Consider the following 12,394-nt stretch of genomic DNA (forward strand, 5'->3'; position numbering starts at 1 on the left):
GTAATACTTGTAATCAATTTAAAATCCAATTTCCAACAATTTTATTGAAATAGTACAATGGATTGTTTGCAGGACCTTGAATTGTTCATTAAGCAACACTGTGTTGCTCACCTGCAGACCTATATATTACCCTTTAAATATTTCCTTGCTCCTTGAAATAACTGCACAGAGGCTGGTATCCCATTACCAGGGCGCCCTTTATTTACTTGTGCACAGTACACTAGCTGGCTAGCTCAGTGTCAGTCCCTGAACTGAGGAGATTTAGAATGCCTTGTTTATTTTTTTTACCTCCTGCTTATTTTTTTTGTGAACTCACCTCTTTTTTTCCTGTTTTTTATTATTATTTTTTTAAACCCCCCACACTCCCACCTAACTGCGGTAGTGCTTATTTTTCCCCAGCACCCATGTTGTGTGTGTGCAGGTGTGAGACACAGTGAGAGACACAAGGTGTACGAATCTTTATTCGATTTCCACCACCAGGAAGATAGGAAAACACCCGAGTGGCCAGTGACAAGCACTGCCCTTCACATCAAAGGGCAGTGCTGTCTGATCAAAACAGTGAAGGGGAGGGTAGGGACTAAATCAAAATAGAGTTGGAGGGGGAGATAATACACTCCACTCCCTGGGGCGCCCACCTCTCCCTGAACAACTCCAGGGTGTTGGTGGACACCGCGTGCTCCTTCTCCAAGGACACCCGGGCTCTAACGTAACCGCGGAAGAGGGGCAATGCCTTGTTTTTTTTTTTTTTATATTCAATTTCCACCACCAGGAAGATAGGAAAACACCCGAGTGGCCAGTGACAAACACTGCCCTTCACATCAAAGGGCAGTGCTGTGTGATCAAAACAGTGAAGGGGAGGGTAGGGACTAAATCAAAATAGAGTTGGAGGGGGAGATAATACACTCCACTCCCTGGGGCGCCCACCTCTCCCTGAACAACTCCAGGGTGTTGGTGGACACCGCGTGCTCCTTCTCCAAGGACACCCGGGCTCTAACGTAACCGCGGAAGAGGGGCAATGCCTTGTTTATATCTTTCAGCCAGTACTCCCTGATTGGCCCAGGTTAACAACTCGAATCAAGGATCTCATAGTCACCAGGTTCCAATCACTACACTCCTTAAGGACACTGCTTTGGTCCTGCAGCCTGGGGAATCACTCAATGTAGTTCGAATCATGCTGAACAGAGCAGGCTCTTTGGTCCATCAAGTCTGTACTGCCAAAGCCATACTAGCCCCACATTCAGGTAACAGGCCCAAAGCCTCGACTGTTCACAATATTCCCATAGCTGGGGGCAGGGGGGTGGCATTATTGAGGTGGAACATGCTCACTCAGATATTTAAGCAACCACTGACCTGAATCAGTCACTCCCTAGATGCGTGTCCCTGCAATAACTGATTGCTTACCATTAATCCTGGAGGTCCCTTTGGACCCTGGATCCCAGTAAATCCAACATCTCCTGGGTGACCCTGAGCAAAAAGAAGAAGATTTCAGCTGGTGGGTCTTTCTGTTCTGGATTCTAATTGGATCCATTGCAATAGAAAACATGATCATGTGACCACAAATGGCAGGGTACACAGACACACACTGGGGTAAATAATTCATGGCCTTCAGATTGTAAAGGCTTCTACAATCGCCAGAGCAAGACTTATGGCCACTGATAGATGAAAGAGACAAACAAAATACTACAGATGCTGGAATCCAAAGTAGACAGGCAGGAGGAACACAGCAAGCCAGGCAGCATCAGGAGGTGATATACCCGAAACGTTGACTTCCCCACCTCCTGACACTGCCTGGCTTGCTGTGTTCCTCCAGCCTCCTGCTTACCTACTGATAGATGAAAGACTGTGAGTGGCAAACATACGATTATCAATTACTCTTTGTTCGGAGAGAGACCACACAGAGCACTAGAGGGGCAACCACAATCAATCCAGAACATTCCTGTCCGCAGAAGGATTTCTGGAGTTGCGGCCTGTTCGGATGTGGGCATTAAGTTATAGAATTATAACGATAACCTGCATTGATGTAGCACCTGTAAAATAGTCAAACATCGCCCATCCATCATTCGTGAACAGAATTTGAGAATTAGTTCATCCAAGGAGATATTCGGACAGGTAATAAAGTCACAGAGCATGGAAACAGACCCTTAAGTCCGACTTGTCCACGCTGACAATTTTTTTCCAAACTAAACTAGTCCCACTTATCTGCATTTGGTCCATGTTCCTTTAAACCCTTCCTGTTCACATACTTCAGACAGTCACTGAGTTGTACAGCACGGAAACAGACCTATCGGTCCAACTCATCCATGCTGACCAGATATCCCAACCCAATCTAGTCCCATTCGCCAGCACTTGGCCCATATCCCTCTAAATGTTTCCTATTCATATACCCATCCGGATGCCTTTTAAATGCTGTAATTTTATCAGCCTCCACCCCTTCCGCTTGCAGCTCATTCCATATACGCACCATCCTCTGTGTGAAAAAGTTGCCCCTTAGGTCCCTTTTAAATCTTTCCCCTTTCACTTTAAACTTCTGTCTTTTAGTTTTGAACTCGCTTACTCTAGGGAAAAGATCGTTGCTATTCACCTGATCTGTGCTCCTCATGATTTTATCAACCTCTATTAGGTCACCACTCAACCTTCTACACTCCAGAGAAAAAAGGCCCAGCCTGTGCAGTCTCTCCTCACTATTCAAGCTCTTCATTTCCAGCCACATCCTGGTAAATATTTTCTGCATTTTTTCCAATTTAATAACATCCTTCCGATAGCAGGGTGACCAGAACTGTCTAAACGTTTGGTTGGAACCTAGCACAGAAAGTGGTTGCGGCCAATACATGACTATTTTCAATAAGGAGTTGGATCTATTTCTTAGGGTTAAAGGGATCAAAGGGTACGGGGAGAAAGCAGGAATTAGGGACTGAGACGGATGATCATCCAGGACCATATTGAATGGCCCACTCTTATCTTTGTTTTTATGATGTGGAGGTTTTTAACAATGTTTTGAAGGAGCTAAGTGAGGCAGTGGGCATAAGACTTTGAACTTTTCACATTACAGCTATTTGCACAGACAAAATCCACAAGCATTGATCTGACTGGCTTGGGAGGAATCCTACCAACTATCCCTATCCCCCGGAAATCCCTGGAAAGGGAGGCACAGCCCTGTGATGTTGCCGAAGAGGTATCCCTGAGGCGGGTTTGTGCCAAGTCTACCCAGGCTGCAGGGGGTTGGGGGAGTGGGATAGCTCATTGGAAAGGTGAATCAGCCCCTTGAGACCCGTTGGAATGTTCCAGAAAGACAGAGATGAGTGAGTCAGAGTTGGACATGGAATTGAGCTGATCTCTTTGGGAGCTAGGATAAAGACATAATACACGGATGCTGGAAATCTGAAAGATGCAGAGGAACTGCAGGAGAAACTCTGCCAGCACCACCCATTGATTAGCATTTTGAGTCCAATATGACTTCTTCAAGTAGAGTCACACTGGACTCTAAACATTAGAGTCTTTCTCTCCTCAGATGCTGCCAAACCTATCGGACTTCTCCAGCATTTCTGTGCTTGTTTCAGATTTCTAGCGTTCTGGTTAAGCAGAATTTTGCTTATATGCAGACTTCTAATTTTTTTTTCAATTCTCTCACGGACTGTGGACGTCCCTGGCTAGGCAGCATTTATTGTCCAGTTAAGAGTCAACCACATTGCTGGGGAGTTACATGAAGGCCAGACCAGATAAGGATGGTAGTTTCCTTCCCTAAAGGACATTTGTGAATCAGATGGGTTTTCCCCAACAATGGATTCATGGTCATCATTAGATTCTTAATTCCAGATTTTTATTGAATTCAAATTCCACCATCTGCCATGGTGGGATTCAAACTTTTGCCCCAGAACATTAGCTGGGTCTCTGGATTAACAATCCAGTGATAATACCACTAGTTAAGGATGGTGGACAAAACAACCAGCGGTGAGGAGGAGAGACGTTTTTTTTATTCAACAAGGTTTGTAGTACCGGATCTGACAGTCTGGAGGAAGCAGTCTTCAATAGGGTAATGGATCAGTATCTTAGGAAGACAAAGGGATTGCAGGAATAGAATGGAGGGAAAGAGAGCAGGGTGTGGCAGTTGGACTTTGAGAAGATTTGATGGACTGAATGGTTTCCTTCCATGTTGATACTACCCCATAAGCCTGACTTTGCTCTTTAGAGTGTATCCAAAACATTTTCTGCTCTTGTCTCCACATTCCCAGCTCCCATGTGACATGTTTCTTCCTGCCTGGGCTGTGAGATGTCAACAGCACCACAACAAAACTGCTAATAGACTGGTCCTCCATGTTACAGACTCCCCCTCTCCTTTCTCACACACAGAGCGTGGTGCATGTGCAGAACAAGCTGCCAGTGGGAGAGGCAGGTACAATTACAATTTTAAAGGACATTTGGACAGGTACATGGACAGGAAAGGTTTAGAGAGTTCTGAGCCAAAGGTCCTGCTTCTGTGTTGTATGACTCTATGACACTCAAGTCCCAGACTTTGCAAGAAAGATTACGTAAATGCTAAAGGGATTTATTCTTTTGATATGTGGAGTATTGTAAGAAATAGTTTTCTGGAACAGAACCTACATTAATTACTTCCTTCAAAGGAAAGGAATTACTTCAGTAAACTCTGAGTTCAATTAGTTTTATGGAGTGTGAATGCAGTCATCTGTATATATGCAATTGTCTCTTAGTGCTGGGGGCAATGTCAACTGTTCCCATTGGGTAAAGCCTGATGATTGCAATAGAGGGGAAATCACTCTGTGCTGACCAAGAGTGACACACATGTTATTTAAATATTTGCTTGTGCTTGAATACACAAATAGCAAAACATTTCAAAACTGTCCTGCGTGTACATAATGAGGCTGTTTACAGAAAACGAGACAATATTGATTACAGCCTGGAGTAGTTTAAAACAGATTTAATCTGCTAACACAGGTCTCAGCAAATGCTCATGCACCAGCGTGTATAAGAATAATTATTCGGAATTACTGGACATCTGCACGTGCATGTAATGTTTGCCTGGATAGGAGTGAGGGTTCACTGAGTGTATTCCAGTCTCCGGTGGCACCATTGCAGAAGAAACCCCTTCATCAACAAATTGATGGTGACATGTCAAATTGAATCTGCACTCTTAACATTTCAGAAAAAATACACATTCAAATCAAAAACACTTGTCAACAAATTTGTCAACAATTAAATACAAATGATTTCAAGTAAACAGTCAGTGACTCCTACAAGTTACTAATCAACTCATGGTGACATCCTGGAAACGATCATTCCGATGGGTGTGTGCATGGATAAAGATAAGAGTGTGGGTTCTGGAGATATATGCTTCAGGTTTGACTTGTGTATCCTCACTGATGTCTCTGCCTTTGGGGTGTGGTGAGGGAGCACTGGGTGGGATTGCAGGTTAGTTACCAAGATGGCTCCTTCTGTGGCCAACCAGCTCTGGAGTGGGACTTGGAGCCTAAGTTGTTCTGAGGTCACAGTGAGAGATACTGCCCGGCTGAGTGTTAATTCCTCCACGCGGGGCGAAAACGCTAAAGTGCACGAGAGTCTCTGAACTTTACAAAAATTGATCCAATCTTTCTGCAGAGTTCAAATCCACTTCATCCTAACCTTCCTTGTCAATGTGACATCTCCAGTGTGAAGCCCAAACCACTGTGTGTAACAGTGTGTGTGTCTGTGTGTGTTGTGTTGTGTTCTACGTGCAGATTGTACAAGGTTCACTGACCTCAAGCATGTTTCCTTGAAGTCAGTCATAACTAATTGTTGACAAGCCTGTTGGCCAGTGGTTTTGATTTGAACATTTATTTGTTTTGAAATATTAAGTAAGACAGTGCAGATTCAATTTGACATGTCACCATCAACTTGTTGATGAAGGGATTTCTTTTGTAATGGTTCCACCAGAGACTGGAATACACTCACTCCTGCCCATGTTGAATGTATATTTGCATGTTTGTATGTGTGTTGTGTTGTATGCTCATATATGTGTGTGTGCTTATATGTGTGTTGACGTTGTACATGAGTTGTATATGTACATGTGTGTTGTATGTGTATGCATGTGTATGTCTTGTTGCATGTTGTATGTGCATGTATGTTGTGTGTACATTTGTGTGAGGTGTATTTGTGTGTGCCTGTGTGTTGTGTTGTGTGTTGTTGTATGTGTGTACAAGTTGTTCTGCTATAAAATGCATTTTGTTAACGTGATTGATGAATTGGGACACTGTTTCTAAAGCACAAACTTTTAAAACGTGTGTTGGTTGTAACACGATTACATCATCAACACTTTAAGCACTGTTTCTAAAGCACAATTTTTCTATAATGTGGGTTGCACAACAACGCAACCATTGTGTTATAGAAGACCTGACTGTATGTGTTGTACATGTGTGTGTGTATGTGTTTGCTGTCTGTGTCTATGTTGTAACATAATCCTCTTTCTCCCTGCCAGACGCTGCCAGACCTGCTGAGTTTCTCCAGCATTCTGTATTTGTTTCAGATTTCCAGCATCTGCTGTACTTTGCCTGGATTCAAATCCTGGAGAGTCTTGTTATTTGGAACTTATCACATTTTGAACTGATTAGAGTACCATGCGGTTAAAATGCAAGGCTTGGCTCACAGTCCCTTCAGCTCTCCAGTAACCTTTTGCTCAGGGTAATGATGTTCACCCTGACTTCCACTCCTTTCAGCAAATCATTCAAGCTTGGATGCAAAGGGAACTTAAACAGAACTTTGCGTGACCTCTGCAGGACTGGTCTTTCCAACTGTGCTGTCGCTATGTAAGGTGCAGGGAATTTTGAGAGAGAAATCAGTTGTATAAAAGAAGCTCTGTCTGCTCGAGGAATCAGTATCTTCAATCAGGGAACATAATTAGAAGCATATTCTAGCTGCCGGAGAGCTACTGGCTCTGAACAGCTGCAGCAGAGGAGCAAGTGAGATGAGAAAAAGGTCTCAAATATCGCTAACTAGAAAAATGTCTGACTGAGCTTCCAACTGTCACTGATTCCTGCGCTTATAAAACATCGCTGCATGCAGTTCGTAAAATGTGTGCATTTTTACGCACCGAATAAACTGCAGACCTCCTCATATCGAAAACACAGTGCTGTAGCTGTAGTTACTGATTTTTGCCCAAGGTTTTCTGACCTGTGAACTGGTGTTGGTGACAGAGCGAGAGCCTGTGGACTGCTTAGCAATGGGGAAAAGTGTGTGGCAGTGGCAAGGGGACAGGTATGGGGCTGGGGGGGGGGGGGGGAAATGCTCTCACCCTGCAGCTCAGCAGGTTTTACTCCAGAGGGTTACCATGGCAACCAGCATTTCTTTGCTTTGGTTCCCTTGGCACATCCACCTGTGAAGCAGCAACACACAACAGCATGACATACGTGTGTCAGCCATGGCTCAGTCATGTAGCATGGCAAACGACCCTTCGGTCCAGCTCATCCATGCTGACCTGCTTTCCCAAACTGAATCAGGTCCCACCTGGACCATATCCCTCTGAACCTGTCCTATTCATGACAAAAACCACTGGGGACGTTGTAAACCAAAAACAGAAATTGCTGGAAAAGTTCAGCAGGTCTGACAGCATCTGCGGAGAGAAATCAGAGTTAACATTCCAGGTCATTAGATTAGATTACATTACAGTGTGGAAACAGCCGACCCGCCGAAGCGTAACCCACCCATACCCCTACATTTACCCCTTACCTAACACTACGGGCAATTTAGCATGGCCAATTCATCTGACCTGCACATCTTTGGACTGTGGGAGGAAACCAGAGCACCCGGAGGAAACCCACACAGACATAGGGAGAACGTGTAAACTCCACACAGTCAGTCGCCTGAGGCGGGAATTGAACCCGGGTCTCTGGCACTGTGAGGCAGCAGTGCTAACCACTATGCCACCGTGCCGCCCACATAAAGTCAAACAGCATGAAGACAGACCCTTTGGTCCAACCATTCCACGCCAACCATAATCCCTAACTAAACTAGTCCCACCTGCCTGCTCCTGACCCATATCCCTCCAAACCTTTCCTATTCATGTATCCATCCAAATGTGTTTAAACGTTGCAACTGCACCCACATCCACCACTTCCTCAGGAAGTTCATTCCACACATGAACCAACCTCTGTGCATAAATGCCCTTTTTAAATCTTTCTTCTCTCACCTTAAAAACATGTCCCTAGTTTTGAATTCCCCTATTCTTGCGCAAAGACCATTGCTATTTACCTTATCTATGGCCCCCTTTGATTTTATCAACCTCTATAAGGTCACCCTTCAACCTCCTACACTCCAGTGAAAAAAGTCCCAGTCTATTCAGCCTATTTTTCTAATTCAAACCCTCCATTCCTGACATTTTGTAAATCTTTTCTGAACCCTCTCCAATTTAATAATATCCTTCAGAAAGCAGGACGACCAGAACTGGACATAATATTCCACAGGAGGTCTTACTAATATCCTGTATAACCTCAACATGATGTCTCAAATCCTACATTCAAAAGGTCTGAGCAATGAAGGTAAGTGTGCTACTCGTCTTCTTAAACACCCTGTCTACCTGTGATGCAAAGTTCAAACAATTATGTACCTCTACCCCTAGATCACTCTGTTCTACAACATTACCTTTGTCCCTATTATTAATTGTATAAGTCCTGCCCTTGTTCGTTTTACCAAAATGCAAAACCTCACGTTTATCAAATTAAACTCCATCTGCCACTCCTCAGGCCATTGACCCAATTAATCAAAATCTCTTTGTAATCTTAGGTAACCTTCTTCCCTGTCCACTACACCACCAATTTTGGTGTCATCCACAAACTTACTAACCATGCTTCCTATATTTTTATCTAAATCCCTTCCTCAGAACACCTTCCTCCTATTAATGTACTCATCCAAATTTCTTTTGTATGCTGTAATTGTACCTGCATCCAACCCTTCCTCTGGCAGTTCATTCCACACATGAACCATGCTCAATGTAAAACAGTTGCCCCACATGTCCTTTTAAAATCTTTCTCCTCTCACCCTAAAGATGTGCCCCTTAGTTTTGAACTCTCCAGTTTAGGGAAAAGACCTTGGCTATTCACCTTATCTATACCCCTCATGATTTTACAAACCTCTATAAGGTCACCCCCACTTATCTCCCATGCTCCAGTGAAAAAGGTCCCAGCTTCTCCTAATCACTCAAACCCTCTAGTCTTGGCAACATCTTGGTAAATCGCTTCTGAGCCCTCTCAATTTGATAGCATACTTATGCTCCTCTCCCTTCAGCTACATGGGGGCTGGATATTACAGGGCAGTGGTTTTAGTGTGTTGGGGGGAGGGGGTGTGTTGGCCACTCGACCATCTCCCCGCCCACATCCCAAACTCATCCCCATAACTCGGAGGCTGGGCGGGTAGCGAGACTGGCAGGCTGCCTGCCACATATAGGCGAGCAAACACTTAGTTAGCCATCCCATAATAACCTCGGTATGGGGAGCAGTGTTTGAAAGTTTTTAAACAGTGGTGGGGGTGGTTACTATTACTGGGGCGGGGGAAGGTGTACCCCTTACCATTGGGGAGTTCTTGCTGTGGGATGTGTGCAGAAAGTGAGTCCAGAAAGGCAAATCTTCAGCGAGTCGGTGACTAGAATTTACCTTTTCCAATTGTAGAAGAATGGATTCACATTTTAAACAAGAATCTTTTCCTGTTTGCTGAACTGTTGATGTCACTGCCTAGGTCTGCGTTTGTTGTCTATCCTCAACTGAGTGGCTCACTCAGCCATTTCAAAGGGCAGGTAAAGGGTCACCTACAATCCTCTGGGTCTGGAGTCACATGGCCTGGAAAGGGGGCAGGTCTCCTTCCCTTAAAGGGCACTAGGGAACCAGGTGAGTTTTTATCACGATTGAATGATGGTCACCATGAGGCCAGCTTTAATCCCCCATTTTACTGAATTCAAATTCCACCATAAAGCAAGGTGGGACGTGAACCCATCTTCCCACAATATTAACCTGAGGGTCTGGATTATTAAAGTAAAAGCAGAACATTGTAATAAAGACAGGAAGTGCTGGAGAAACTCTGCAGGTCCAGCAGCATCTCTTCAGAAGAAGTCGCATCAGACTTTAAGTATTAAATCTGTGTGCATCTCCCTCCACAGATGATGCTAGCTGGGGCTGGGTTACTAGTTCATAACTAGCTAATAACTTTAAGAGAACAAAGTCAGAATTCACATCACACCAGGTTATAGTCCAACACGTTTATCTGAAATCACAAGCTTTCGGAGCGCTGCTCCTTTGCTGCTTCTGTGTCTGAAAGCTTGTGATTTCAAATTAACCTGTTGGACTATAGCCTGGTGGCTTGTGAATTCTGATTTTGTACACCATAGTCCAACAGTGACACCTCCACATCACAACTTCAAGAGAAATATTGGACTGTATGCGGATTGAGTAGGTAAATGGGGTTGACGTTGTTGACTCCTGTGTAATGAAGCAGAGTGGATGTGCCAGGTTAAACAGTCTGCTCTCACATTGTTAACCAAGTGTTTTGATCATTTCTTACATTAACCAAGTGCTGACTGTGCTCATACTGACCTCTGTGAATGCATACTCAGATCCTCTACTGCAGCAGAAATAATGGATTTTCCACAAGACCATTGTTACATAAAATAAATTCCCCAGTGTACAGACCTCCCAGTCATTAATATAGCCAATTCTGCCAAAAAACAGATGTCGACCAGAACTTTTGTAACAGAAGGATCAGTGAGAATTAAAAATTAAGCCTTCCGCTTTCCCAAGGTTATATTTGTCCATGTGTTGGGTTTTAAATCCCTGTAACACAGACTTAGTTACTGTCTCAAAGAAGATCACAATGCCTCTTACCTGCTGTTAATGTTGTTAACCAATCTCAAACTAATGTAACCTGTTATGTAATAAACTACTTCTTGTTATTCAGATACATGCGTCTCCTGCCAAAGATGTGTTTGTGGTCCACTTTTCACTGTGTAATACCAGTGGCCCCATCAGCTACTATTAAAATAGTGGTACCTAAGACAATCCATCTGCCCAAGGATGATCCAGTTATAACCAGGTACAGGACTGTGGATTGCTCCTTAAAGATGACATCAGCTGTACAAAGAACTCATAGCCAAAGAGAAGGGAGAATGAAAAAACCTGTGCAAAGGTCCAACTGCCTTATAATCCACTGCAAACATACATCTTCAAAAACATACTTTATAAATTTACAAGCTATTGCGAAAATACTTATAGAGTCCTACAACACAGAAACAGACATTTGGTTCAACCAATCCATTCTGACCATAATCCCAAACTAAACTAGTCCCACCTGTTTGTGCTTGGCTCATATCCCTCCAAACCTATTCATGAACTTACCAAATGTCTTTTAAACATTGTACCTGCATCCACCACTTCCTCTGGAAGTTCATTCCACACTCCGAACCCACTCCCTGTGTAAAAAGATTTTGCCCCTCATGTCCTTTTTAAATCTTTCTCCTCTCACCTTAAAAAATGTCCCAGAGTCTTGAAATCCTTCACACTAGGGAAAAGACACCTGCCATTCACCTTATCTATAGCCCTCAGGATTTTATAAACTGCTATAAGATCACCTGTCAGCTTCCTACTTCGAAGCGAGAGGGAGCCGCAGATATTGGTAAAGTACAGAGATTTCACTCTCTCGGGTAAGATACACTGGGCTGCAGTGGAATGGGTCACAATGAATGGCAGGATGGGCTCAACGGGGTGTCCTATTAAATTACAGAGAACGGGAGATGGCTCTTGCTGACTGTACCTTTGGTCCAAACACTCCCATCAGTCCAGGGAAGCCAGATTCTCCAGGGTCCCCCTAAACTCAAAACCAAAAAGAGAGAGAACTTTGGTTAGCGACGCAGAGAGTCATCACATTAGTCACAGTCATCAGTCACTGGGGAGGGTGTGTGATTGGATGATGGGCAAAGTGGCAAGATCATCAAATTGCAATAAAATACAAGTTAGGAGCAGATGTCAGAAGCTCCAGCCCATTCCACCATTTGATAAGATCGTGGTTGGTCTGAAAGTGGCATAAACTCACTTACCTGCACACTCTCAAGGACCCCCTCCCCATCAATCACAAATCTGTCTGACTCAGCCTTAAAAACACTCAATGACCCTGACTTACATCGTTTTCTGTGAACAGAATTCCACAGGACCCTCCTAAAAACAAAATCACCCAATCTGCATCTTAAATGAGGACCTACTGGCCATAAAGAAAACTGAGAAACTGGTATAAATCCCTTTCAAAATTGAAGTCATGATCTGAGTCCGACACTGAATGAACCTTATCATTCTCTGCTAACTTTGGTCACTGTTGGACAACCCACAGTCGGTGATCTCCAGGGTAGAGATAATTGGGGGCTCATGTGGAGCTG

At 43.9% G+C, this 12,394-nt stretch overlaps 1 protein-coding gene across 4 annotated transcripts in view; it reads right to left on the reverse strand.

Annotated features, from left to right (window-relative positions):
- Window positions 1-12,394, reverse strand: part of col27a1b (collagen, type XXVII, alpha 1b) — a 707,279-nt gene that overhangs the window by 41,042 nt on the left and 653,843 nt on the right. For all 4 annotated transcript variants that reach the window (XM_087998238.1, XM_087998237.1, XM_087998236.1 and 1 more), the window contains 2 exons: window positions 11,779-11,832; window positions 1,402-1,464 (listed from right to left, as the gene is read on the reverse strand). In XM_087998238.1, the coding sequence (XP_087854364.1) occupies window positions 1,402-1,464; window positions 11,779-11,832 (117 nt within the window). The remainder of the gene's footprint in view (window positions 1-1,401; window positions 1,465-11,778; window positions 11,833-12,394) is intronic.

This window comes from Chiloscyllium plagiosum, unplaced genomic scaffold (assembly GCF_037043375.1).
Source record: "Chiloscyllium plagiosum isolate Xiang-an unplaced genomic scaffold, Cpla_swu_hap1 HiC_scaffold_21, whole genome shotgun sequence".
In the NCBI taxonomy this organism is placed as follows: Eukaryota; Metazoa; Chordata; class Chondrichthyes; order Orectolobiformes; family Hemiscylliidae; genus Chiloscyllium; species Chiloscyllium plagiosum.